This window comes from Trachurus japonicus, chromosome 22 (genome assembly GCF_045865225.1).
Source record: "Trachurus japonicus isolate A0001 chromosome 22, Traja_1.0".
Lineage (NCBI taxonomy): Eukaryota > Metazoa > Chordata > Actinopteri > Carangiformes > Carangidae > Trachurus > Trachurus japonicus.
This window is the reverse complement of record NC_140928.1, coordinates 15,823,884-15,851,726: the sequence shown is the minus strand read 5'-3', so window position 1 is coordinate 15,851,726 and position 27,843 is coordinate 15,823,884. Positions and strand designations below refer to the sequence as shown.

General features: G+C 43.9%; 1 protein-coding gene across 1 annotated transcript in view; it reads right to left on the bottom strand.

Moving 5' to 3' along the window:
• asap2a (ArfGAP with SH3 domain, ankyrin repeat and PH domain 2a) overlaps window positions 1–27,843 on the bottom strand; it is a 57,773-nt gene that overhangs the window by 23,187 nt on the left and 6,743 nt on the right. The window contains exons 2-4 of the mRNA XM_085766894.1: window positions 14,233–14,305; window positions 7,283–7,428; window positions 6,351–6,425 (exon numbers count right to left, since the gene is read on the bottom strand). Of these exons, the coding sequence (XP_085623020.1) occupies window positions 6,351–6,425; window positions 7,283–7,428; window positions 14,233–14,305 (294 nt within the window). The remainder of the gene's footprint in view (window positions 1–6,350; window positions 6,426–7,282; window positions 7,429–14,232; window positions 14,306–27,843) is intronic.

Sequence of the window (27,843 nt, the reverse complement as noted above, 5' to 3'; positions counted from 1 at the left end):
GCAATTGTTAATATGAATAAGGAATATACTGCTGAGGTGATTAATTAATTCATTTATTACTTTATCAACAGAGCTCAACAGTAATATTGTTTTAAAATCAAGCGAACGGAGCGAACAGAGCTTTTCACATTCCAGCTTCTTCAGGTTCACTCGCATGTGTGATAATTATACAGGTGTATGTGTGCTAAATAGCTTACTTCTTGGTCTAGTGACCAATCACCACACTACACATTACCATATTCAAGTATTACAAACATACATGATACATGATACAATGCCAAGTGAACAACAATACAGAGCTTCAGGAATACACAGTAACATTGATTTGTCAGCTATTGCCACTAATAAAAGAATGACAAATTCAAATTCTCAAATTTGAATTTGAATACTTGAACTGAAATACTTGGAACTTTTTGCAAAGTTGCAAAAAGCTAATTAAGTGCTAAAAAACCTCATTGAACTCCATGTGATCCAAAGAGCCGTGTAAAAACTACACTTTGTGTTTTCATAAGAGGTTATGTGTGAACTATTACTTGGCTCACCTGGTTGCTGGTAATAAACAAAGTTACTGTGCGTGTGTGTGTGCGTGTGTATGCGTGAGTTAGCGTGTGTTTCACCACAATATGAATCAGTTCGGTGAATCATCTCCCTCACAGTTGCTGAGCAGCCTGCAGCTGTGTCAGCAGGGAACTGGGCGGGCGAGTTTACGTGGAGGCTTTTTGGGAAAGCGGGAGCGCGGTGCGACTGTTTACGGCTTTTGAAACGCAATTCCTCTGGACGCCGGTGGTGTGCTTTCAACAGCGGCTCCAGCAGAATGCTTGATTAAACAGCATCCCTACCGCTGCGCTGCTGATTAAACAGCGATTAGGACAAGCGGAAGCAAACATCACTGGCTGCAATTGGCTGTGTCACTTCCTAAATAACACAAATCGACAACATCAATTGGTGCCTTGCCTACGAACAGAACCAGGCCGCCGGGAAAAAACTGTTTGAGTGAAACGCAACATCATTTTCTTGATTATCTCTTTTTGCTGTATTCTCTCAGAGCACCTGCTGAAACCAGACTGAATGTTTACTCTTCAGCACTACATCCTCCTGTCCACCTTACTGTGAATTCTGTTCATTACAGATGAAAAGCACTACAGCTTATATCCACAGTGCAAATGTTCGAGCTGCAGAGAGGACCGTGATCCCGCTGTTAACCTCCACTTCAGGAGCAGAGGAGTGGCAGGCCCTACCTGTCAGCCCACTGGATCACGGTCTGGTTCACCAGAGGCCAAGTCAAGGAGCACTCAGCCATTCACTCAGGCAGAGCTCAAGGGCAGAAATCACCAGAGGAAAGAGAGCATAAAGGACCATAGAAATACAAAAAACAAAAAAAAAAAGCTCTAGAGAAAAAAAAACGAGCCAGTGAAAAGAAAAGCCACAGCAGAGGAGGAAGCCGCTAAAAGAACGAACTGCAGGTCAAAAGAGAGCCAGAGAGAAAAGAGAGGGTGAGCGGAAGGAAATGTCAAGAGGCAGAGAGAGGAGAAAAATGGTAACAATGGCTAAAAATACCAGACGCAGGCATCGCTGGGCAGGGAAGGGCAGAGCAGAATAGGCCAGAGCAGAGGGCAAAGCACTCCCTGAGAGAGAGGAGAGCTCCTGGCGCCCCGTCCGACTGAGGCTAAAGGACAGTCAAGAGGAGAGAGGAATGTCAAGGCCTCCATTCGCAAACTTATCACCTCTTACTACCACACATGTCTAGGGATTGCTTTTCCTGTTACACATTCCTCTCAACTCTTCCCACTGCTGTACCAAACGAGCCTCCTGGTCAGGCAGACCGTCGCCTGGATCGGAGGTACTCCAGTTGTGTCTAGTCATGCAGATACTATTAGCGTTTGTCCCCAGGTTTTGACCTATTCCTCCTCCTCCACCCTCATACAAAAGGACTACTTTGTGACATGACACAGTATAAAAAGCACAAGTAGGAATAATAACATTAGCTATGGATGAGTTCCATTTAGCTGCTCCAGTTCCGAGGTCGTGGTATTGTGCCGGCCGGCTCACGATCACGGCTGCTGTGTTACAAGGCTAAAGAGGTGAACAGACTTCTAACTGGATTATAGTCATGAAATTATTTATGTGACTAGAGCAATAGCCACTGCAAGCAAAGTAACCGACTCTCTCACATAGAACTGCCACATTTACCAACGTGGTAAACGCATTCACCTCCACTGTGTGCACACTGAACTGGGATGAAGGTCAATACACAATGAGTTGTGTCTCTCTGCACAACTAGAAACCAGTAAGTTAGTAAAACTGGGTGAACTGGCCCTTTAGTGTATTTCTACTGTATTATTTTCTGCTGTTGGTAAATTCTTGATTCAGTAACCACTAATGTTGTTGATGTTACACTTGATAGCAGAGTGTTTAGTATGGATAAACCCTTCACCAGGGATGCGCTCCCATCTAAAATCTCAAACAGCGGCCATGCACGAATGGTTTTCGGGAGCTCACGCTCCACTGAACCACAATGAGGCGGGACGCAGCTGGACTCACGTTGCTCAGTCCAGAGGCATTAGAGCGCCGGGGTCCCCCTCCTCACACAAACACAGTAGATTCTGCAGCCTCCATCCAGGCACTGGGACTCAATAGTGAAACGCTGATAGGACTCATGGCGGGTTAGAGACACAGACGGGTCAATAAGCGGAGGATGAGGGGTGTCCGCTGCAGGCATGACATCATGCTGGCGTCCACTCTGAACGTCCGCTGTTAGCAGAACGGTCCCGTGGACTCAGCACTTTCCATTTTCCTCCGACTGCGAGTGTGTGTGCGAGTGTTTATCCTCAGCAATAACACTTACTGGGTCTTCCAGGGACCCCACCCCAAACGTTTTGACTGAGCTGGACCATGACAAAGACTATTTCAGGGATAATTTACAGTTATTTCCCCAAACACTTAAACTGCTTACACGTATTCAGTTCATCACCACTGCTACACTATGAATGAAAATTACAAGGTGACAACTGATGGCAGCCTTAAAAAGAGCACTCACTTTGTTTCTACACATGAAATCCGCCGTGCTCTGTGGTGAGATGGTCATGGAAGTAGATGAGGTGGAAAATGGTGGGTTTTCAGCTGAGTAACAGTGGTGACAGGTTGCTAGGTAGTAGCCCTCTAATCACAGAGCCATTAGCGACTGCCCCCCCTCCCCTCCCCTCCCCCCGGGGTTAGTCCATCGCACGCGTTGCCAACGACAGCGCTGGCAGAATATTAACAAGCTCGGAGGGAGCCACCAGAAAGCCATTAAGTCCCGAGTTAACTCAAATGAAAGCACTGGTGACTATTGTGGCTGCCAAAGAGAAGAAGTCATTATGGAGCTTTTTAAAATACCAGATTGTGCTTTTTTTCCCGCATTGAATAAAACTGAATTATTTTGTCAGGTCATTTTCTTTATTCTACCGCCGTTAGTACTGTCCTCCTAATCAACAAAATTAACCTTGATTTTCCCATTTATTTACAAATGACTTACTTAATGCATGTGGCTGACACACAGGCACTGATCCATAAAAGCATAAAAGCGTGCTCCATTTAAGTGCTTTTTGAAAATTAACATGTCCAGCTTTTCAGCACAGTCATGTAGAATTTCAAATATGTCACATGGCTTTAATTTTGGTCACTTTAAATTCTCTGGCTGCACTGTTTTTTATCTTGTCACGCATATAGAGGCCATCCTGACCTCTATTGGCATGAGAAGAAATATTTCAGCTACATAAACAGGAAGCTTTTCTACAGCTAGATTGAGTAAATGCATTCATGCAGAATACTGACAGCCTTTTATAGAGGAGTGTTTATTTGTTAAATTGTTTAATAGTTGCTCAAACTGGGTGGGGGATTAACAACACCTTAAATTAGTCACAAATCATCATACAAAACACACATTTTGAGTTTTCTTTATGTGTGACTCATGAAGCATGCATTTGTCACCAGCACTGACACTAATTTCTTTTCATAGACTTCTTTAACCTTTAAAATACGTCTCTCTTGCTCTTTAATGTAATGCACATCAAACCATTACTTCATCATCGTCTCTCCTCTCCTCTCCTCTCCTCTCCTCTCCTCTCCTCTCCTCTCCTCTCCTCTCCTCTCCTCTCCTCCTCTCCTCTCCTCTCCTCCTCTCCTCTACTCTCCTCTACTCTCCTCTACTCTCCCTGCAGTCTAAACAGTTTGTCATGCAGGTCTGGACTTCTTCCTGCACCCTCCTCTCTTAACAGGTACTTCCCCCTGGGAGAGGAGTGGAAGAGCAGGATAATGACAGAGGAGGAGGAAGATGATGAAGGGAGGGAGGGAGGGAGAGACAAGGGAAAGGCCTTGGGCTGCGGAGGTGAGCAACAAGTTGGGAGGGAGGGTGTAGCTGCTCACTAAGGCAAGAAATGATCCATCACTTTATTTCTGGATGACCCCTCCTCCTCTACTTTCTTTCTCCCTTTGCGTTTCCTGACACCAACAGACTGATTTCTCAGGTTTACTGACAGTTACAGCAGTGGAGACATTTATGACTGTGCGAATGTGTATGTGTCCAGAGGTAGAATATAACCGGCAGCTCATTAGCCCCATGTCACTGGGGTAATGAGAATCATCCGAAGGCTAATGAGCAATAAGTGGGTAAGTATTACAGATGTGACTGGCTGCCAAAGTCGGGCTGCAGAGTGAGGGGGCTGGTGATGGATACACAGCGAAGGAGACAAGAGGGGGAAGGAAAATGGATAGCAGTGGAGTCAAGAGAGAGACAAGAAGACAAAGAAAGGAAATCGTGGAAGGGAAAGGACGACGGAGCCTGAAAAGAGGACATTGCACTTGAGAGAGAATCAAAAGAGCAAAAGAGAAGAAAGCACAAAAGAGGACAAACAGTTCAGAGGTCGAGACACAGCCAAGTGGCCAGGGGTCATGGGGACAACTGGCGTTTCTGTGGCAACCAGACTCATTAGGGAGCGGGTTTAATCGCATCATACCTCGGTCGAAGCCGCATCCGATCATGTGCCTCCAGAGTGAAAGGTCACAGACCGCCACGGACAGTAACGAGTCCTGATTGTATCACAGGGCAGCAGAGTCTGTCGACGGGTTCAGTCCAGTGGGTCGACTCACTGACCGACTGATGTGTCTCAGACCAAAATGTGTCTGTAGCATTGATAACCAGTTACCTACAGTTGTGATCCTGTTCCCCTACTCTTAGTCAGATTTGACGACAATTACACAATTCAATTTAAGTAACGGTTTAGTTAGCTTGTTTGTATTTTTGTAACATTTAATATTAAAGACTCGGACTTGTACTGTTAAAAGTAAACACATTTTTAAGAAAAGAAAACTGTATTGTGTCAGTATTGGTGTTGCAATGTCAAACAATATCTTTTTATCTAACTTTGAACGGGTTAAAGAAAAGCAATAATGTTTTGTGGCAACCAACCTATTGTTCACTAGCTCTCTGTAGCTATTTATCTATATCTAATGGAGAGCGATTTTACACTCTTAAAGTTTTTGTAATGGTTCAATCTGATGCTCACTGCAAAAACATGTGTGGCTGTAGAGTTCATGCTCATACTTTTTAGTACATCCCTTTGACTGACCTAACACTTCAGCACACATCCAGTTGAGTGATCATAACCTCCCATGACAGGTCAAGTTTGAGGTTTTAGTTTTCTGGCTTCAAAAATTAACTCGACTGAAGTCTTTGTGGTTTTCTAGCAACTATTTCATCAACTACGGTAAGTATTTTACTCTATACTTGACTCAGCTTTCGCTTTTTATGGAAACCTTGCAAAAAGGCCTCAGGTAGATCAAAGCGGCTTGTTATTAACCCAGTGAGCAAGAGCTCAGTACTTCAGAGGGCAATGATTGTCAAGTAGGTGCTTCAGGCCAACACCACTTCTTACCTCTTACTGCTAGTCTCCTGGAGAGGATTAAACCACAGCCCAGGTATTCACGTTTCAATTGATATTTACATTAGATTCTGTCTTTAGTGTGGGATGGTGCCGCCCTTGGTGTTAATCTACTGTTTTTTGTGTTAATTTCTTTATCTTCCTCACAAAGGAAGAGGTTTCAGATGAATTATCGGGAAAAAGTCTTCAAATTAAGAGCCAGTATTTCACTTTTGATGTAACTGCATGTCATCATCATCAAAGCGCAGGACTGGAATAAATGACCTGCTAATGACACATGGATGAGTCGGTACTTGCACCAGTTTAATTAACAGATGGTCCTCTTTCTCGTACTTTACTTAAGTCAAGAGAAAGAAAGAAAAGAAAACACACACACACACACTTGCCATTGAGTTGCAGAGTAAAACAAGACCATGCTGTTTGTTGTCTTACCCCTTTGACTCCCTTCAGGTCTCCTTTCAGCAGGCTGTCCAGAGGAAAGGTGATGATGTTATTCATGTTTTGGAACTGGAGGAGAGCGAAGAGAGAGACGGGTTAAGAGCCGACAGGTTGAATCAGATGATTTAAACCAGCAGGAGACTAAAAGGATTGTATCTCCCTGACCTTTAGTGTCCTGTGTGTTGTTGTTATTGTAGTAAACAACAGTGATAAGAGGGTGAATGTAATAAGGTAAAATGAAATGATGCCAGTAAACACTCAAAACCGAAGAAATGGGAGTCTAATGACTTTATTACTTTACCAAGTTTATACTTAAAGTTTGCCCACACAGCACCATTTAATCATTCACAAATGTAATTATCACACCGTTATAAAATGATCTGTGTGAAGCTGCAGATGTTAAAGTCTAAAGGCTGCAGCTTTGAGACACTACATCTTCACATCCAGGTCAGGTGGCAGCTCCCGTTTCTTTAATATGAAGGTGTTGAGATAACAAACACACTCTCAAGCTTCTGGTCTCAGTGCGAGTCCACACAGACCTCACATGATGATGGTGTCTGATTGTTCTAGTAAAGCTTCGACCTTGATTCAATCCTGTCTTTAAACAGAGCGGGATCAGGATGAAGCAGATCCTGCAGATATTTGGTGTTTCGGGGTCTCTCTGGCTGATTCGATGGAAAACTAGAGCTACCTCCTGGGGGCTTTAAGTTCCAGCTGGATTCAGTTTGTGCTCAGAGTGAAAGAGAGAGAGTGTGTATGTGTGTGTGTAAGAGAACACACACAGTGACTCAAGGGGATTGAGACAATTAGGGACAGGATGGAAATCTTTCTTTGTCCCAGAGGACTTTTCCCCTCCCAACTCCCATTCACTCTTCAACCCACACACACAGGCACACATACACACAAAACATTCAGTGCAGACTCACCAGGTTTTTGAAAAGCGCAGTGAGCTCCTTGGTGAAGACGGAGAACTTGAGGAAGGCTGAACCCAGATCAGGATCGTCTCTGTACACACAGTTTTCTCCAAACTTCTCCAGGGCCTGAGTGTACTGTTCCTCATTCTCCACGTGAGCTGCAACACACAAACACACACGCAAACACACACAGGTCAGGTGCAACAGGAAGCAAATGGGAATCAAACCAAGGTCTTTCACTCTCTAATCATTACAAGTCGGAAATCAATCGGTGTGTATGAATAATAAATGTAAGCCTTTCCAGCGAACAAAGATCCACTTTTCTGGCTGATCAATCTTTCCATTACAGTTCAGGAAACCTGTTAATGGAGGTGAGAAGCGCTGCGCTCTGCTGATTGGACTGTTTGTCTCTACTTTCTCAATTGTTAGATGATGACATTTGTACTCTGCATATTCTTCTTACTTGTCAAAAGGCAGCACCTACATCAACTTGACCTTAGACATGTCAGTCAAAGAGTCAAGTGAGTCATGACAGTCGCCTCATGCCTGTGGTCTCGGAGCAAAGCTGCAGAGGTCTGGTAAGATCACTGCTTTCTAAATCCACCTCCTTTAGCTGTGACTAGAGAAACCGTGTGTTGGGCTTGATTTTAAATTTTGCACGTCCTTGAAAGTGACGAGAAACACCAGGGGTAAAAAAATATGGAAATCCTTGTTTTAATAATATCTGTACCGAGACAGATCCTATCAACACCCATGGGGAGACAGAGAGAAATGAGAGGGAGCAAAGGAAACATTAAGTCAAAGAGAAAAATACACCGAGCCGTCCCTCAGACCAAACATATTCCCGGCCCCATTCAGCAGTCGAGGTGGGAAACCCCTAAACTAACCGTGACCGAAGTCGCCCACCGTGTCTAAAGTCGACCTAATCTACCACGAGGTTGGGCCGAGATGACTCCACTTAATACACTTCACGCCAGACTAGGCAGCTGATGACAGCTAATGCCATTGGGATGGTGGTGGAGCGAGGGATGGGAGCGCAGGGGACTGTTGCTATGACGACTATCACTGAGAGACGTGACGGAGACAGATGGGGGGGGCGGGGGCAGTCGATTGGTAGGGAGTATGAGGGAAGGACCACAACAAGGAGAAGAGAGGAAGTGTGTGTAGAAATGTGAGGATTTACACTGAAAGGCACCATGAGTCAGCTTTTTTATTTTTATTTTAACACACGTACACTCTGATCAAAAGAAGCCAGACTAGTTCACAGATGTGGCAGGTTTATAAATAAAGCTGGATAAGCTCATGTCTCTGCCGCAGAGAGATATCCATCAAGTTATTAAAAAGGGGAGAGCTGAAAGCCTCTGAGTCACTACCTACAGACCTCCTCACATCAGACAAATCTAATTTAAGCCTTGAAATATCAACTGATGCAATAGGTGAGCTGGGTGATAAGGCTCCGATGAAACACAGTGCACAAGGGGCAAAACGAGAGGAGTGAACAGCCAGCAGTAATAACTAAGTACCAGAGAGAGATGCGATTTAACCTACTTCATGAATATATGTTTATTATTATTATTGAACATATTAGAAAATACTATAGCTCTATAAAAAGCTCATTAACAAGTTCCTGGAGCCCACAGTGAAACAGCAAATCATTTCTTTTGTGTGACCAACAAGCCAAAATAAAAAAAATATGGCACCATCCACTATCACATGAAACAGACATGTGACAGGCTTAAACCAGCAAGCAATTCACAGTTTCTTTGTTTAAAATCACCAACAATACGATAACAGTTGATAAATAATATTCCACCGACAAAGGGAACAATTAATTTTTTAAGCATCGGTTCCCAGCACATTAAAAAAAAAAAAAAAATCTGACAAATACTAAGCACACCACATCATCATTATATGACACATTTAGAATATAGTGGAAACAATTAGTAGATTAAAGAATTAATTCAAGCCTCTAAAGTGTAAATTAAATTTATTCTGAATCCTCATTTCTCGCTCTTGTCAGCTCAGATTTTCTGACATTTTGCAGATCAGACATTCACCCTGTTGATGTAGAAAACTAATCCTTAGTTGTAACTCAGTTCAAACTGATTCAAAGCTGTGAGATTCATCATGAAAGACATAATAATGTTCAATCATTGTCATGTGTCAGACAGCGACCCACACCACGCACATGCAGTCTCCTTTACACATCAGCTCCAGCTGTTTGGTTGTGGCTCTGCCAGGCTGCGAGCCAACAGGGCGGTGGCCTGCTCTTGTTTTTGAAGTGGCACATGAGAGAGCCGAGCGCTGCTACTCAGCTCCGACAAACAGCTCAAACCCCCCTGGGCTGCTTGGTGACTACTGTACATGCGTATTTGTTGTAACATGACCTAAACACATCACACATGCAGCCTTCACTACAGAGCAGCTTTGAACCTCAAAGGGCTGCATGACACACTGAGCCAGTTTGTGAGGAACGTGGCAGGGAAAAGACCCTGAAGCGAAACACAAGTACAGCAGTGGTCTCTTCTATAACCCACACTGTAAACAACACAGGCAACATGTGCAGGACAAAACTGAATATATTAACGGCAATACATTAAGGTCACATTGAGTGCCTTTCTTAAAGAAACAGCTTTGGATGAGTCAAACCTCGTCAGTATGTCTCCTCTTTACACTGAACATCCTCTGTTCAACAGAGGATGTTCAGTGAAAGAAACCCTCAGAGTCAAAATGATAACTCTAAGTCTGTTATTTTGACTCTGAGGGTTTCTTCCAGGGTCCTTGATGAATGATCTGATGAGTGTTTTGAACCCAAACTAGTCATAAATTATGTCATTGTTTAACTTATGGAAGGAATTTAAGTGAAAAATAGATGATTTCTCATTTCCCCTGGAACCAGCCCAAGGATCACAAGGACTTTTTTTTTTTTTAGCCTGTGAGCTCTTAAAGTGAAGCAATTTCTACTTTTGACCTCTTGTCATAAGTAGTTTTCTTTTAAAGGGATATAAATAGAAAATTAAAAGACAGATTAAGCTCCAGAAAACATTGTGGCAGTAAGCTGTGACAGTGTGTGAGAGGGAGAGAGAGAGGGAGATGACCTTGCGTTTACTGCAGAAAAGAGGCATGATACTCGAACACACACACAAATACACACATACACACACACAAACACACAGTTAGAACCAACACAACCGGCCTGCTAACGCCCAGTTTATGTACACCATCCTTTTCTGTATTTTCTCTTTCAAACATACATGTGGGGGGAAAATGGTGGCCTCCAGGCGTCTGCTGAGGATTATCTAACATCCCAAAGGCCTGTTTTGCAGCTTCTTCTATCTCCCACACACACACACACACAACCACACACACTAACACAGAGTTTAATCACCAGGTAGCAGGCTGGCCTCTGCTTCCTCTTTCCCTACAGTATGTCACACACTCATCCCTGGTCAGCCGACACGCCGACGCTCACCAACACAATGCGCAGCCGACCTCAGATCAATTCCGTATCTCTCTGCGGACTCTGTGAAAACAACGCTGGGCTCCATGTCCGCTCGACAGTAACGGTCACCAGCGTGCAGAGAAGACACAGGGTCTGCCAAGAGTCACAGAGGATGAGCTCATCCATGCCATCGTCATGGCTGTAAACATGAAGCTGAATCCAAACGGAAACGGTTAGCATCGCTCTGTCAAAGCATTACCCATAGTAGTATCAATCTTCTCGGTTAATTGCGGGTATATTTTCGAAAATGTCAAACTTTCATTTAAATCTAACTTGTATGAATAGAGGTGACTCTGTCTCATTTCATTACACTCTCTTTTTTTTGTCCTCTCCCTCCTTTATTTCACTGCCTCCTTGGGTTCTTCTCCTCAGACATCCATCCAATTTAATTACATTAGCACTTCTGGGAGTCTCATTTTCTTGGTTACCTGGCAGCTAAAAGAGAAATGCTTCTGTCTGTGTGTGTGTGCAGCTGTGACCTGGAGCACATGTCCAACCCAGACGCCATCAAGTTCAGTGTTTTTTTTCCCCCCTGAAGCGACTCAGGGGTCGTGTGCTGCATTATTCAGCCGACCCCGTCCAGCTCCTCTGGCCACCTATAGGTGCAACAACAGCTGGAACACGGCGGCGTTTTCACTCGTCTGCCTCAGGTGGTTATCTGCTCAGCAGCTTTGGCAGAACTGTGCTAGCAGCTCTGCTTCATCAGCTCCGGCTTCTTTCTTTCGGAGGGAGGGTGTGTGGAGGGGTTGAGATGCTGCTGCTGGTTTATTCATCAAAACCCACGAGCTGACAACCTGACATGTCCCTGCAGCAACACGGAGCTCTCTCTCGCTCACCAGTAAAGCTTTTCTCGCATCTCCCTTTCTCACCTCTTTCTCTCTCACTTCCCCAGCTTTTTCCTCCTCTGTCTGGTACAAGCTGTATACTGTTATACGAAGAAGTACGCGCTCTCTCTCAGCCCTTTAAGTTCTCCCATAGCGTCGTAATCATGTTTATTTTTCCTCGCCATTGTAAGCAAAACCCTCCGACATCACCCTCGCTCCTTCATCCTCTCCTCATCATTACTTTTCCTCGTGCCTGAGCCCAAAATCCTCAGGGGTTTTGGAGTATGACAGTGTCAGTGACACCAGGAGTGTATCGAGGCGGTCGGCGTCGAGGCTCCCCGTTGTGTGCCTCATTATTCAGGCTTCAGCCCTGCACCGTCTCTGGAGAACATGAAGAACACTCAGTGCTTTCACTCTCTTTCTTTAAGCACACAGATGGCAGAGATTTGCTTTAGATGCTGCGGCGCGAACGCCTCCATGCATGTCAGCATTACAGTTAATGCATGTTGTCATTTACACTTTGCAGTCCAATTTAGCTGTATTTAGACCTTTCTGATTACTGTTATGGTTTTGTGGAAGTCGTTTGTAATTATCCTCTGAATAATAAATCTCACCTGCGTAGATTATTTATTTTTAAGATCTGGGGGAAATTTCCACTGATTACATTTTGTGTATAGAAGTATTTACCCATGCTGAAGTGTTTACAGCTGATTTAATCAAGCTGCAGCATCAGGGCTGAAGACTTAGTAACAGTGTGTTGCAGGTTTTGGTTGAGCTACATTTCATTTGCAGTATATTTACATTCTAATAAACAATTTCAAGAGCAGCACTTAGATTTTCTATGTGACTGAACTGCTGATTGATATGAATCCAAACAGCACTGACTTGCGATTATTGTTACTTTCACAAAGTGAAACATAATGGAAAGTAGAAAATGTCTAAAACGATGGAGGAAAAATACCAGCATCATTGATTTCTTTTAACCCTTGGGGGAGTATTGGGGGTGTTGGGGAAACTTGCCTCCTTCCACATCTGGCACACCTACTTCAGGTTGTGGCCCTCTTTTGGTCTGAGGGAAATACCGCCTTTTAGCTGCTGCTGCGTTTAAATACGCAGCACCACAGCTGTCAACAGCTGTCTGCTGGGAGCACTGAGAGCTAAGTAATGTTAAAGTCGTGGAGCATACAAACAACTTGTAGGCCAAGGAGAGCTGAATAGTGAAGTACTAATTCTCTAGAGGTTCATCACTAAGAGAAACACCAATCACATACAAATACTGATTTGAATCATTGTTTGTATGAAAATGTTGATCAATGCAGCTTTAACTACACCGTTTTTCTAGTTAACAGGGTAAAACAGCAGACTACATATAGATCAGAAGGCGTCATCAAATCTTTGTTCAAGCACAAGTCTCCATGTCTTGCTCTAGAGTCATCCCAGGTGTGTACAAAACAGATCAGACTGCAAAGCTTTTACGGTAAATAACCCTGATAAGAAAAGGTGACCCAGGTTAAAGTGGGTTTCTCTTGGTAGCTCTGCAAACAACAGCGTTCACACAGGAATTCCCACGGACACGTCAGTGTTTATATTGCAAACACTGACAGAAATCTGGACAAGTTTCAGTTTTCAAGGCAAATGGTTGTTTTTTTTTCCTCCCAGTTTTTCCTACTGCAGATAAACGTGTTCATAATGAAAACAGACTTCAGCTGCCTGAAACACCTCCGACTCTCAGATGTCTAACCTGCTGCGCTAAGCACACAGACGCAAATGAAGGCCGGTTATGGACAATGGGGGCCATTCATTTTGGCAGCGGCCCAGTGTGAGAAAACCGCACAGGTTAATCTTCTACACGCAGGTGTACCTGCATACAGTATAAACAATATCAGACTGTTGTGTCCTGGGAGTCTGGCCGCACATATGCGCGGCGTATGTGTGTAAATGCATGTTTAACAGTGCAGTGAAGTGAGAACATGACTTGTGTGTCTATGCCTCAGCACCCACATACAAACAGAGTGTGTGCCCCTCCCCAGCTGTTCCTCTGGGGGTCTGGACCAGACAGCTGTCCCTCTGGCCTGAACAGAGCTCACACTGTTCTGAAAAAGACATGCTCAGCACATTGTTCGGAGGTCTCTCTCTCTCTTTCTCTCTCTCTATGTCTCTCTCTGCCTTTCTCCCTCTCTCTCCCTCTCTCTCTCTCTCAGCGGGGTTCTGTCAGGCAAGCCAAACAAAAGACACTGGAAACACCCAACACTGGCACAACCAGTCACAATGAGCATGGTAATAGCACATGCAGGCAAAACAACCACCCTTCCTACCCCTGCCTCAAAGACAGGGGGAACAAAGGCAGTGGGGATGCGATTAATTATTATTTTCATTGTTAATCTATTGTGCATTAATCAAAGTAATATTTCTGTGTAAAAAATGTCACTGGAACAAAACAAAAACCACAGCTCAAAGGGATCATTTGAAATTGTTGGCAAAGTCTGTCCTGCAGGCCAAAACTCTAGATGTAACACTCGATTAACTTCTTAACCGCTGCTGTTCCTCATCAGATTGATCTTGACATCTTTGAAGGTTCCTGTCCAAAGTGAGGGGAAGTGAAAATCCAGACAGACAGGACACACGGGAGGACTCACCCAGGCCAGACGTGTAGATGGCCTTCACAGACTTCTTCATTTTGTACAGAACACTGCGGTCCACATCCAGAGCCTGGACAGAGGAGAAAAAACACAGAGCTGGTGATGAAGAGGTGGATGAAAGGGGAAATCACTCAAGTACCAGAGAGACAGATGACTGTTGGTTTAACCTGAATTTATTTTACTACTGCTGCCTGCACAGCTGAGCTCAGGGTAGAGCAGCACAGGCTGCAGCATCATGGTGTACAAAATGAGCAGTGGGGTTTCTCCTGATTCCTGAATGTGAAAGGCAGCGATCGTTCATTTTCAGCATCCAACACCAGGGCCAGTGTGAGTTCATGTTGAGTGCTTCAAGTAAATAATGCAGCCAGAAGTTTCTTTTTTATGTTATACTGTGGAACAGCCTTTAATAAAATATCAAGGTAATCGAGGCAAAAATAATTTTATATACTGAATTGAAATGATATAAATGAAATTGTACTTGTTTTTGTTGTGTTTAGGTGTATTTATTTATGGTTCAGTTTGCACTGATTCAGTTTTGGTTTAAGATTCTGTTGTTCAGGGTTGCTGCGTCACCTTGTGTCAAGGTTGGACATAAGTCTTATCCCTTTAACACGTCATCATTGGACTGGTGCATTGAAAAATTGTTGAGTTGTTCATTATTCCTTTGACTCAAGAGTCACTGATAGTTCATACCGTCTTTGTGGCTGTTGATTCATTCAACCTTCGTTCGTAATATTTGAGGTTGCAGTTTATGTTGTTGCAAAAATTAATTAAATTCTTTGGTGTTCCTGTTATTTTGTCCACACCCTCGGTGCACGTTCCATGTGGAGGGCTGTCTCTATGCCAGCTCCACTCTAGCTGCAAGTAATGCATTATTCAAGGCAGAGCTAAGAATAGACCGGAGCTCCCTCGTCGGTTATTGTGTTAGTGTATGTGAATGTGAATGTGTGTGTGTGTGTGTGTGTGTGTGTGTGTGTGTGTGTGTGTGTGTGTGTGTGTGTGTGTGTGTGTCAGCATGTGTGTGTTTATCAGTATAATAGTTTGTAGGACAAGAGCAGTGAGCATCTGAAGGACATTTCCCTGAGTTGTAGTGCAAACCTATGAATAACCCACAAACATGCACACACACACACACACACACACACTAGTATTAAGCACAGACTAACACAGTAACCAGAACAAAACACTGAGAGCTCAGCAGAGACAATGCACCACTGTATCAGTGATGAGTGAGGGACTCTCTAGGGATGAGGGGGATTTGGGGAAATTAGTTTTCAGGGACTTTATTAAGTCCGTCCGGCCCACCGGCCCAAAGTCGGCGCCACTTTCCCCTGCCCCGCTCCCGTCTGACTGACACATATCAGATCCCCTAGACCCTCTGAAAACAAAAAAAACACACAATGGTTCCCATTCAGCTACAATATACACACAGTAATACTGTACTCACACACACATCCTCCCTCTCCCTCTCTTTCTCTGCACCACTAGATGTGATGACAAAACGTACCATGAATCTATAAATCTGCTGTATTAACATCCAAGTTTTGAGCTTTTCCTATTACAAAATTGAAGAAGCACTCAGTACCTTTCCTTCCCAGGGTCTGTATTTCACAGTGACACACACACACACACACATCCAAAGGAAACAGAGAGAGAAATGACTTTGAAGAGAAAACGACATAAGTTAAGAGCCACTGGTGGAGGGACAGGCTGAATAAATGAGGAACGCAGAGCTCAGAGAAAGAACCACCTCAAAAAATGGCAGAGAATCAACTGAACCGAACAACCACAGTCATACCTTTGTAATTGAATTTCATTGACTCCCTTGCACAGAAAGCTGTGAGATTTGAGTGCGTTTTGATGGATCATCAATGCATGTTACTCATGAACTGCATCAACAAATCTGGCCACTGCCTCATTTAGACAACTTAAACTCCCAATTACGCACTATGCTGCCTTTAACAAAGAACTTTAAAATTACATCATAGTACGTCGTTCTACTGAAAAATAAAAACAAAGTAAGGCGCAGTCAAAGCAGCAGAGCAGTAATCACCCAGACCTGTCCTCAGTCTGACCTCTGAGATACAGCCAGTGTCATGCAGGCAGCAGCAGAGCAACATCATCATCACTGTCGACCTCTTCGTGTTGTGTACGAGGCCATATTCACCTTGAAGAGTCCATGAAGCTCAGGTACTTCACGTACAAATAACACTGGGAAAGTGATTTGAATTCATGTAAATATTAATTGGAGCTGGTAGCTTAAAAACAACAACCTTCTAAACAAATACAAATTAATTCAATTAACAAAAAATAAACCTCCAACAGTACATGATAAAACTATAACCGGATGTTATTTTCCAGAGGAACTGTTGCCAGCTGTCCTGTAAGTGAGTTGTTCTTCTGAGTAAAAGTGGGACTTTCAGTGCTGTGGTTTTACTTCCTACAGCTCATGATAAATGACTCATCAGCCACATAAGTCATGTCCAATTAGCTCTGTCTGGCTCAGACAGACAGTAGGTCAGACTACACAGTCATGCATGTGTATACATACATATATATATGCATGTAGGTAGGTATGCATGCATAAAAGACTGACAAAAGCACAGCTGTTTTACAAAAACATTACTCACAGATTTCTGTCTGCACGGAAAAACCGGCCAATCACACAAACACCTTTAAAAAGAAACTGCAAATGACCACTCAAGAGTGTTTTGTCTTAGCAAAGCAGAAATCACCTTTGCTCCGGACATGGAGTCTGCTCTCGTGTTGAAAGTGAAAGGCTCCAGAGCACTGAAAGCACCTCTGCTGTATCTAAGCTTCTGGCAGGTTCCTCCTCCAGTTCAACTAGAGTCCTGGAGGAGATTATTATAATTATTGATTAATCTCCCAATTACTAAATTAATCCATTAATCTTGTGCTTTACAAAATGTCAGAAAACAGAGGAGCCCATTCCTCGCCCGAGGTGGTGTCCTCAAATGTCCTTGTTTGTGGCGTCCTGGTTTTTGTGTAAGCAACTGTCCAGAAAACCTTGAATACTAACACGCTAAGTCAATGGCTCTTTTAGCATTTTTGCAAGAAAAAAAAGATCTAAATGATTAACAGATTATCAGAAGAGACGCATATCTTTTTTTCCCCAAAATATTCCCAAAAATCCAACATTTGAGATATGTTGAGTTTTACACTTTGACCATAAATCGATATGTAATTCTCAGGATTTCTAATCACACACTGTGATTAATCACTCCTCTGTGTGAGAGCTGCAGGAGGACTTTCAACACGTGCCTATAAAATGCACTTGAAACTGCCTCCATGTATTTATGGATAATTTGATGTTGCGTGAGGTCAAACAAGGGTGAGGCACTGACGTCAAAAGGCATGTAACACTGTTAAATGGCTGATTGGGGCACAGAATCAATTAGACACCAGGCCGCAAAATCGTGCAGAGACATGTTTGACAATAAATTGACTGTGATGTGATGTCACATGCTTCTCTGTTAGTGCCTGCCTGTGCTAAAATGTCATTTCAACACAAGTCACATACTCATGTAGTTAAGCAGAGTGTCACTGCAGAGTTTCATACCTTCACCACTGTGCGCATAAAAATGGCAATAAATGTGTCAAAAGCGAAAGCAGCACTCTGAGCAGCTGTGCTGTGAATGTTTCTGTCAATGACGACAAATGGACAAGAGATTTACAGCAGTCTGTTTCCTTTGTGACTAAAGCTTTCTGTGCATATGCTGCAGGGACACCGCCAGGCTGCAGCTACTGTATGTACTGTAACAGCTTGAATATGAATAGCTCTACGTTGTAAATACACTATGAAACTCAGAAACCTACACTCAGATGAGTTCGGGGTAAGTCAACCTCATGATGCCATAATCAGACGCAGCGATGCACCAGCTGAGCTTTAGAAACTCAACATGTATCTATAAATAAGTACATAAATATGTTTAGTCTGAGAAGCTCCTGGGTTTGAGTGAGTTGTGAAGCAGTGAAAAAGTGAAAATGCAGCACATATTTTGCCTTATTTATGATTAACTTCTGCTGGCTTTCATGGCCTGTCCATTACAGGATCATTGAGGCTGATACTGATATAGATAGATGATATAGATTATCAGAACAAACATGTTCTGATAAGATGTCATTTGCGACAAATACAAAATGTAGTGGACATTTCAAAGCTGAAACATTAACTTGTCATTACTCTCTCGTGAAAGTACAGTTGGTAGAATGGTATATAAAACATAAACCATAACAAATGTAAAGTAAATAAATGCCAAACTCCTATGGCAGATATAACTGATACTGCTACAGCCTCATTTCCTGTGTAGTAAAATCATTGAGCCATCAACACACATTTACCACATTGTGCTTGGACATTGGTGGATCTAACCCCCCTAAAGCATTTACATTTACATGAACATTGACACACACAGCTCCAAGCCCAAGTACAGCCTCAGTCTCACACAAACACACACACACACACAACCAACAATCAAGCAGTATCACGCTTCAGCAGACCCTTTCAATCTGCACAGAGTGGTCTGCCGGCCGGGGGAAAGGGGGGAAGACAAGGGTGGTGGAGGTGGAGAGGAGAGGGGGTGGGCGGCCAGGCGGGGTAATAAACCAGCTGAACACAACAAACTCATAGCACTAAATCACTCTCTCCCTCTCACACACACTCACACATTTCCACTCTGATGTGCTCTCCGGGGTTGAGCATGAGTGACTCTTCACTGAGCAGCCAGGCCACCTTTTGTTGGAGCCCTCTTGTTTTGTAGCGCAAGCAAGCAGGCAGGCAGGCTGCTCTAAAATTAGACACTTTTAACCCCAAAAAAACCCCACTCCCAGTCAGCGTGAGGGGAATTCCAGCACCGCGGCGTTTTCAACGGCGCCGGATCAGAGCTGAATCCTCACACAATGGACGCGGCCTCTGAGCCTGGAGCCGCTTCACAAGCACACTTCATACGAGCGGTACTGCGACATCAGCACTTTTCACTGTCCCGATAGCGGCTCAAAGCAAACGAACCAAAGAGGCTCTTCGCTGAGCGGGAGGAAAAACCCCAAACTGAATTGAATTAATCCTCCTCTTAATGCATGACATCATCATCATCATCACCACCATCATCATCATCATCACCAGTGTGATTACAAACGGGCACCATCTGCTGCAGCCGGTCTACAGACACTATCACAACGCCGCTGGGTCGTGGAGGTCGTTGCCACGGCGATCCATTCACTTATGGTACTGAACTGTAGAGTAACGTGTGTCGGGTTACGGGATCTTTGCGAGATAATATCTAATGTGTGTTCAGAGACAGACAGAGGAGGGGGAAAGAAAGAAGATACCAGAAGGCCTAACTAACGCTGAGGATGTTCAGAATAGATTACAGCACAGTGTGTAATTTAATTTAGAGGCCGATCCTCGCTATATAACAGTTTGGTCTTTTTCAAACCAGAATTTACAACTACTTTTGAGAGTATAACATAATATAAGTGTGAACCAAAAAAGGCAATACAATAAAAAGGGGGTCAACCACTCTCTCAGTTTCCACAACCACTTCCTGTTGGCCTGTAACCACAACTAACTTTGGCAAGGGAAAAAAAAAAAACACAGCATAGAAGAGGAAACAAATTTCTGTATAAACTTGCATTTTCCCCCGGCTGCTGTCATGAGACAAAGCTCGGCTGGGTGAGCACAGAGCACAGCTACAAAGAACCAAACCAGAACTAATCAACTCAACGTGGTCGGGCAAAGCTTTTGCCAAAAAATGTCTTCCAAACCAAAACAAGAGAGAGGGAAATTAGTAAAAAAGAAAAAAGAGAGAGGTTCACACAGACGTTTCGTGACGCAGCAGCTGTCCACTTTCTGGGTCAAACACTGAGGTGGCTTTATACATCTAAAAAAAGAAGCTCATTTTGGATGCTAACCAATGTCAGGGAGGTTTGTTCTACATTATAATACACTGGTGTAACTTTTATCTTTTATTCACCGTACTTCTGTCAGTTGTGGAGAACAAAGCTACGAGATGTGACTTCAGGCTGCCACTGCAAATGAATGTAATTAATCTGCCACACACTGGTTAGTAGAGATACTGTATTCCCAGAGACCTCATTACAATGTTTGTGTTGTACAATATTCAGTTTACAGTAGAAGGTGTAAGGCAGAAGAGCAGGGCGAAGCTGGAATCAACAACCTTTATTTGTCCTAAAAAAAAAAAACAATCGAAATCATTTTACTTTTCCTTCCTGACTGACAATGTTTCGATTTAAGCACTCCAGTCCAGAGATTATTTAAGCTTGTGTGAACATAAAAAGAGCTCAGTAACTTCTCATGCAGACAGTGGGAAAGGCAGGAGAGCAGGAGCCACCGACTACAACAAAAAGAGAGTCCGGCTTGACAAGTTCATCTCATCGCAGCGCTCTCCACCTCCTTCTCCACCGTGACCGTCTGTGGAAAAAAGACATTCCTGGCTGATTGCACGTTGGAGTGACTGACAGACAAGACAAGAGTCCCAGCCCCATTGTTCCCGCCGACAAACCCTGTGCTGATGACAGCATGTCTGCTTAGCAAGATGCTTTCCCGCTTTTCAAAGAGGCCCCTCGGCATACAACACACACACACACACACACACGTGTTCAATTTTAACAAAAGACAATCCAAGAAATCCTCCCCGTCTGCAGTATTGCTATTGTCATCACCACACACTCGTTGAAAGCTCTCCCTCTCCCTCTCCCTCTCACACACACACACACACATCACACACACACATCTGGGTTCTGTCTGGTGTCTCTTAATAACGTGTCTACTAACCCTGCATCACCCTTTAAGCCTTCCCACTGCGACAGTCATGTGAGGAGACTGTCTGCCATATACGGTGGAAATCAGGCAATAAAAAGGCAGCAGTCTGGGATGTAATTATCCAATTTATTTTGTGCGTGTGCGGTGGTGGGTTGCAATCCGTGTTTTATTGAGGTACCAGATGTTACCAGATGAAAACAAACAAACTTTACTCCACTGAGGAAACTTCTGAAGAGCGTTTTAAGAGGACCTGCTCCAGTGTAACTTACACACACGCACACTTCATAAATAAACGGCTCTGGTTTTGATGTGAAAATCTTGGGACAGGCTCGACATCATGTTAATCACATTTATTTCACCACTGTGCTGCGGTCAGCCCACACTGTTTGGAGAGGCAGCAAAATGTGAAACCGGAGCTCTCGGCGAGACAGATGTGATCAATCTTCCCCTTTGATCAACGTTGGGATCAGACGCTGCCACCGACGGCGGCACATTCACAGCGTCTGTCCCTCAGACACGGACCGTCGCTCCAAAAATATTCCAGATGAGCTGTGATATTTTCACAACAAGCCAAACGACATGCGAGTAAAATAACAGCATGAACACCAGCAATACATCATGACATGATGAGGAGTCGGGGGCTTCGGTTTTCTCTCCACACTGGCTTGGCTGTAAAGGTGTCAGTATGCTTCAGACGTGTTTGTGGGATCGCCAAGCAGCCAGTGAAACCCACCCGCCAACACCTTCCCGCCATTAGAGGCCAGTTCCTTTAAAACCACTGTGGTTTTAAAGGCACAGTCCATCACTGTGGCTGTCCTTCTACCAGCTATCTACTGCCAGTTATCTACCTTGGAAAACAGGATTTAGGGCATGAATGACGTCATAAGTCAGAAAAGCAGCCGCTTTATAAGATATTGTTGTTGTTAGCTTTGTTAGCTTATCCCAGCCGATATCCTCACACTACATGATAATTTGCGCATGAAAACAACATGATAACATGTCTACAAGTAGAAGCTGCACAATACTGTCATCAGGGCAGATTCAATAACACAAAAAACAAGACTACTGTAAGTGTAAATGTAGTAATGTACAGCTTTTATTCACTACTGAATATCAAGCTTGGGGTTACTGAAGTTCCCCCGAGTTTTCGTAACTGACTGGAAACTTGGAAAATCCAACTGTCAAGTCATAATGGATTATGTACCATTAGTCCATACTAAGACATTTTGATTTCAAAACAATGTTTCCATATAAAAATCATCTCCGTCTAGGCTAACACACCTGACAACATACCTGAGCGGTCATGATAACTAAACACTACTTTGGTGTAAACAGGAAGCAGATTGTCTCCGCAAAACGTTAGTTGTAAAAGTATTATGCCCAAGGAACAGCAAAGACAGCTGCAGTGTTAAAACTCATTATTTAAGTACACAACAGCTGCTAGCAAACGCAACAAGGTTAGTAACGCTCGTAATTTGTTATTCATGTTGCTTTTGCCACTGGTAGTCCAGGCTGACAACCCCAATCGTGAAGGCACCGCGGGTGTCTATGCCGTCATTTACAAAGGTCATTTCTTTGCCCAACCAGGCTACAACAATACATTACCTGAGTTTTCAAACTAAGGCAAGGCCAGCAGTGATTTTAAAAGTCACAGTTTTCAGTGGTTGAGAATACCAGAACAGCACAGAAACAGAAATGGGTTTTAAAATGAAAACGCAGCAGTGTGGATGTGGGCACAGCAGCACAAGGTCAGAGGTTTGAGGTGTTACCAGGAGGGAACACATACTGTAATAAACCAGTATACAATGCTGTGACGACACACTGGTGTGAAATATTGATGTACTGGACCATTTTTCTGCTCTCCTACATGGCTGACCGCAGTTATTTTAGGTCACCTGTAAGCAATCTGTGGCAAGTTTTCCCCCGTAGCAAAATAAATAAAACATCACATCATTAGTAGGCGGTCTCGTCCGCCACATTGCGGAATGAGACACATCAGCTTTTCTGCAGGTGTGGCGTCAAAGCAGCCGCCTGGTCTGATGAATGGCCGGCCAGCCAGATACAGAGCTGCTGTCTACAGCTCTGCATGTGGCAAAGTCATGGTAAAAATACAAGTGGGGCACTCACTCCACTTTAACATCCACTGTGACTCATTCAAAACACATGTCAAATATACAGTACAGTTCAGCCCTGTGGGCATTAAAGAGAGGGCAGGTCCCAGAGGAAGTTGTGCTGAAGTCAAGCTGTTCACTGTAACACAAACTTTTTCTGTTACATTTCAGAGTCGTCTCTTATCTGCAGTCATCGTTTTTGAATCCACCCAATATCTCCAAAACTACAAATCCACTATTAAAAAAAAGTCAAACTGAAATGATCTTTTCAAGTGTTTCATTCACAACTTCTCTCCATGCTGAGTGAGTAAAGTCAATATTTGTATAAAAAGTCAGTTCCATTCAGGCGACCACTAACAGGCCATGGTTGCAGGGTGTCTCTGTGCTCCCACACAGCTGAGATGTGTGTAGTCAGCCGGCCCTGGGGCGCTGTGGAAAACTCCAGGCTGCAAGTTCACGGGAAGTGTGGGACACAGAGAGAGGGAATGAGGGAGTGTGTTTTTTACTGTGTCATAGGACCGTCTGACACAAGCTCATTAACGCACACGCACTGTGGCGACAAAGCTGGTGTGTACTGAGAAAGCTGCAATAGGAATAAAAACTGAACTCTGAGTTTAACAGCTCATAGGGACATTTAAATTCAGTTTCTAAACAGGTCTTTCAAACATCTCATCTACCTTCAAGCACTCTGGTATTTTAGCACCAGGACACTTGGTGTGTTTTACGGCTCCTCACTGAGCGCTACAAAGATCACTGTTGGACCAGTGCCTCGACCGCCAGCTGCCAGAAATCACACAGGGATGACAACATCAACTGCAGTAATTTAAGTGTCAAAGAAAACACACTTTCATGTTAACTGCCGAGGTGTTTTTCAGGACGGTTTACATTTTACAATGTGACAGACCTGGGGAGAACCTTTGTTTCCGTTAGGGTTTCCCAGACGACTGCATCGCCTCATGGTACATTTTCAATCTTAACTTTAAAATTCTCTGCAGTTAGTAGTTGTTTAGATCTGAAGAGTGGCCTTTTTTTTAATTCACCCATCCTTTGAAGAAAACTTTTAAAAGAAATGATAAGTGAGGGGTCTCTGCAAACAAAACAGACTTCAATCTAAAGCCCTAAAACATGATGGATACAATTTTCAAAGGATACCAAATGGCGCCAGGTTTAAAAATCTATTAAAATGGTCCCCCCCGACTAAGAGGGGAGTATTTAATGAAGTCTGTAAAATAGCAGGAGGCTGATAAAAAACAAGTTAGAAGGAGGGGCTGGGAAATTAGGACCAAATGTGCCCAGTTTAAGGGGAAAATCTCCTCTGACTTCACCTTGGAGTCTCTCTATGGTTCTTTCCTCATAGAGGCGTGTGTCAGGCTGAGGGTGTCAAAGCTGTAGTGCCAGAGGCAAAGTGCCCAGCAGTTACAACAAAACTCTAAAAAGCAGTATGATGATGTCTGGATGAGACAGAAGGAAAATGACCCGCTTTCTCCTGGAAAACACTGCAGCAAAAGGCTACAGAGACCAAGGCTGTGGGCTGTTGAGAGCACTTCAGTTGCAAAAGAAGACCCTCATTAAAAACAAGTCATTTTGGGGGAACTTTGCTGGGAACTTATGACATGAAAAGGCTTTTTAGTTGAAATAAACTCAGCCCCTCTGCAAAACCGAGACAATCTGCAGGGTGTGTGGCTGCATTAAGAAAATTAGAGGGGGCATCACTGCTTTTAGTGCCGCTGCCTATTGTGCAATAGGAGTTTTGGGACTATCGAGCAATTTGGGAATACCAAATAGATCATTAAAAAAAAGCAGGATACATTCAGATGCTAATAAGCTCAATTCCTGGAGTCGTCTTGTTTAATTCCCAACATCATACGACTGATCTTTTTTTTTTTTTTCTATTGTTGGTCCCAGCTGAGTTCAAAGCAATCAGACTAAAACTGCCTGGAGAGCCTCCAAGGAGTTTGTGTTAAAACATTCCCCAAATAGAGAAGAGGTCCGGGTCTGTTCTCTGAGTGAAAGTGACAGCAGGACAACACAACTGTGAGGATTCACCCCTTCCACCCCACCCTGGCCCCAAGCGAAGCCGAGCGGCCGGGACTACAAATCAATGGTGGAGTTCATTAATGAAGAGGCAGGGCCTGTCGGGGAACAAAAGCCGTCGACAGGAGCCGTCTCGGGCAATCTGGGCCAGGACACTCTGATGGATGAGATGAGCTTTAAGGTCCCATTTACCACGAGTGCCCCTGGTTTCCAACCCCCTAACCCCTGTAGGACCAAGAGCAGCCAGTCCCCTTTCACCTCAATCCTCCTGCTGGACAGAGTCCTCATGATGTTCACACTCTTCAAAGTCAAACAGACTCACCATGCAGGCCTGACAATGGCCGACAGACTGCATCTACCGGTGATCAATTCACTACCACGTCCCAATACATGCACGAGGATGGATGGTGCATTTAAGTGAGTGAAATCATATCACATCCTAACAGTTAAAGCCCAGTGGAGGATAAGAGAGACCATGGCTTTGAATCGACTGGAACAGGACCGTGACCTTCGCCCTGGGTAGATCCATTGGGAGGGTCTGTGCATCCTAATGAGGACCTGGTCAGCGCCTGTTTCTCAATGATAATACAAACACAGCATTATCAGGCCCTGGAGGCACCTCTCATTTGGAACAGAGATCCCATGGGAACAATTGAGGTAGTGGTGGCACACAAAAAAATAGATAAAACGGGGAAATTTGCTTTTACCAATCTTAACATTTAATATACAACTGAATCCTATATTAGCTCAGCTCTTACAATTAGCATCATCAGTATGAATGAAAAGCAAGTGCTATGGCTCCCTATGTCAAACAAGAACACAAAATAAATGTGTTTAAAGTGCTTGTGCCACTCCAAAGCGAATGGATCTGGAACAGTTAAAAAAAGAAACTCATCAACGACCCCTTGCATAAAATCAAAGTGATTTCATTGAGGATTTGGAGGAATGACTGTCGTTGGCTTTGCTTCAAGATACTTGGCCTACTCTGGTGCATTAACTATAGTAAAAAGGCGAAGTCAAGGGACAGTGGGGACAGCAGATGTAGAGTGAGGGTGAAGGGAGGAAACAGGTCCTTAGTCATCCTGCCAGAAATTCCCATTTCAATTATAGGAAGCATTAAGCTTCTTAGGTGGCATACTGAAGACTGGCCAGAGTGGCTAGGGGCTCGGGCTGCTCACTTGGGCCAGGCCGCACATTTAGGCCATGTGTGTGTGAGACCTCTAAAGCTATTAGATGTGGATTGAGCCTGCATCGATAATCCCACTGTCTGAAGCTTTGTTAAAACTTTCCTCCAGGCCACCTGTTCCACGAGAGGCAGCTGTTGTTCCCAGCCAGGCCACAGATGAGCCGGGCCTCGGTTGAGGGGGTGGGAGAGGCGCAAACAGCCAGGCCTTCCCTGATTTGGCCCGGGAACAACTCCAGCGTTAAAACAAGCTGGCAGACTGACACTCGGGAGAAGAGTTACGAGAGCACACTTGTCTTCAGATGTTAACACATCAGCCATAAATCACTGTGCTTTAAATGAGACGTTAAAACACAAAGCAGCAGTAGAGAGGGACATGTGTTTTGTTCTACAACAACTGGTTATGCACAGCAGTGTAGCCACCAGGAAAATGGAAATTGAAAAAGATATGATCCTATGTTACAACAAGATAAGAGTTCATGTCAAAATTAAACACGCCCCCAAACAACAAGTGGTCTGAGATTAAGTGTAGAGGTGCTATAGGGGATGAGAGACTAAAGCCCCCTCACAGCAGGCAGCCATCAACTGCTTTTTAACACTTGGGTTCACTAAGAATCTACTTACGTACACAATCCATATTACCCTGTCTCACACCAAAGCTAGACACAGTCTGTGAGAACAGACAGGAAGCTGGTAGAGCCTGCACAACCAGTGCCAGCAGCGACCTGGGCATGTAGCGGATACCATCACCATTCCCACAGGTACCCCCCTAAATAATCTCTGAACAAAATCGAGCAGCTAGGCAACATGCCTTACCAGTGCATAGCTGGCATACCAGTGTCACAGACCACTGTTGGATTAAATAATAGCCAGATGGAAGACTAATGATGCTAGCCTTCTGGGCTCAGGCACCCCCAACCCCCATCAACATTAATAATGGCCCATGAAAAGCTGAGTTGGCTATAAATAACCATTATTCATGTGCAAAAAATGAACAAACTGGACAAAGGAATATGGGAGGGAGAGGCTGCCTGGCTGGGTGAGTTTCTGTAATGGAGGGTATAGACCATGCAGAAGCTCCACTTTTTCTCCTGGGATACAGATACAGGCTTGTCAATAGATTTTTGTGCAGACAGCTGAGCTTTCACAATAATTAAACTACTTCAGATAATAAACATAAAAAACATGCAATTAAAATTTCTGGACAGGAAGCCAAAAATAAGATCTATCCACTGCAAAAGAACAAACAGTCTGGGATGCACACACAACCTATCTAACTAAAACTAAAACAAGTTACAACAACCACATCTTGTGAGGTCACAATGACCATTGACTGATAAAATCTAATCAGGTCACCCTTGTGTTTAAGAGGACATTTGTTTCAAATTTGAAGTTCCTTCAAGGCATTACAGAGATAACATGATTACCAAAACCTTATCAGTCCATCCTTGAAGTACAGTGAATGTTTGTGCCAAGTT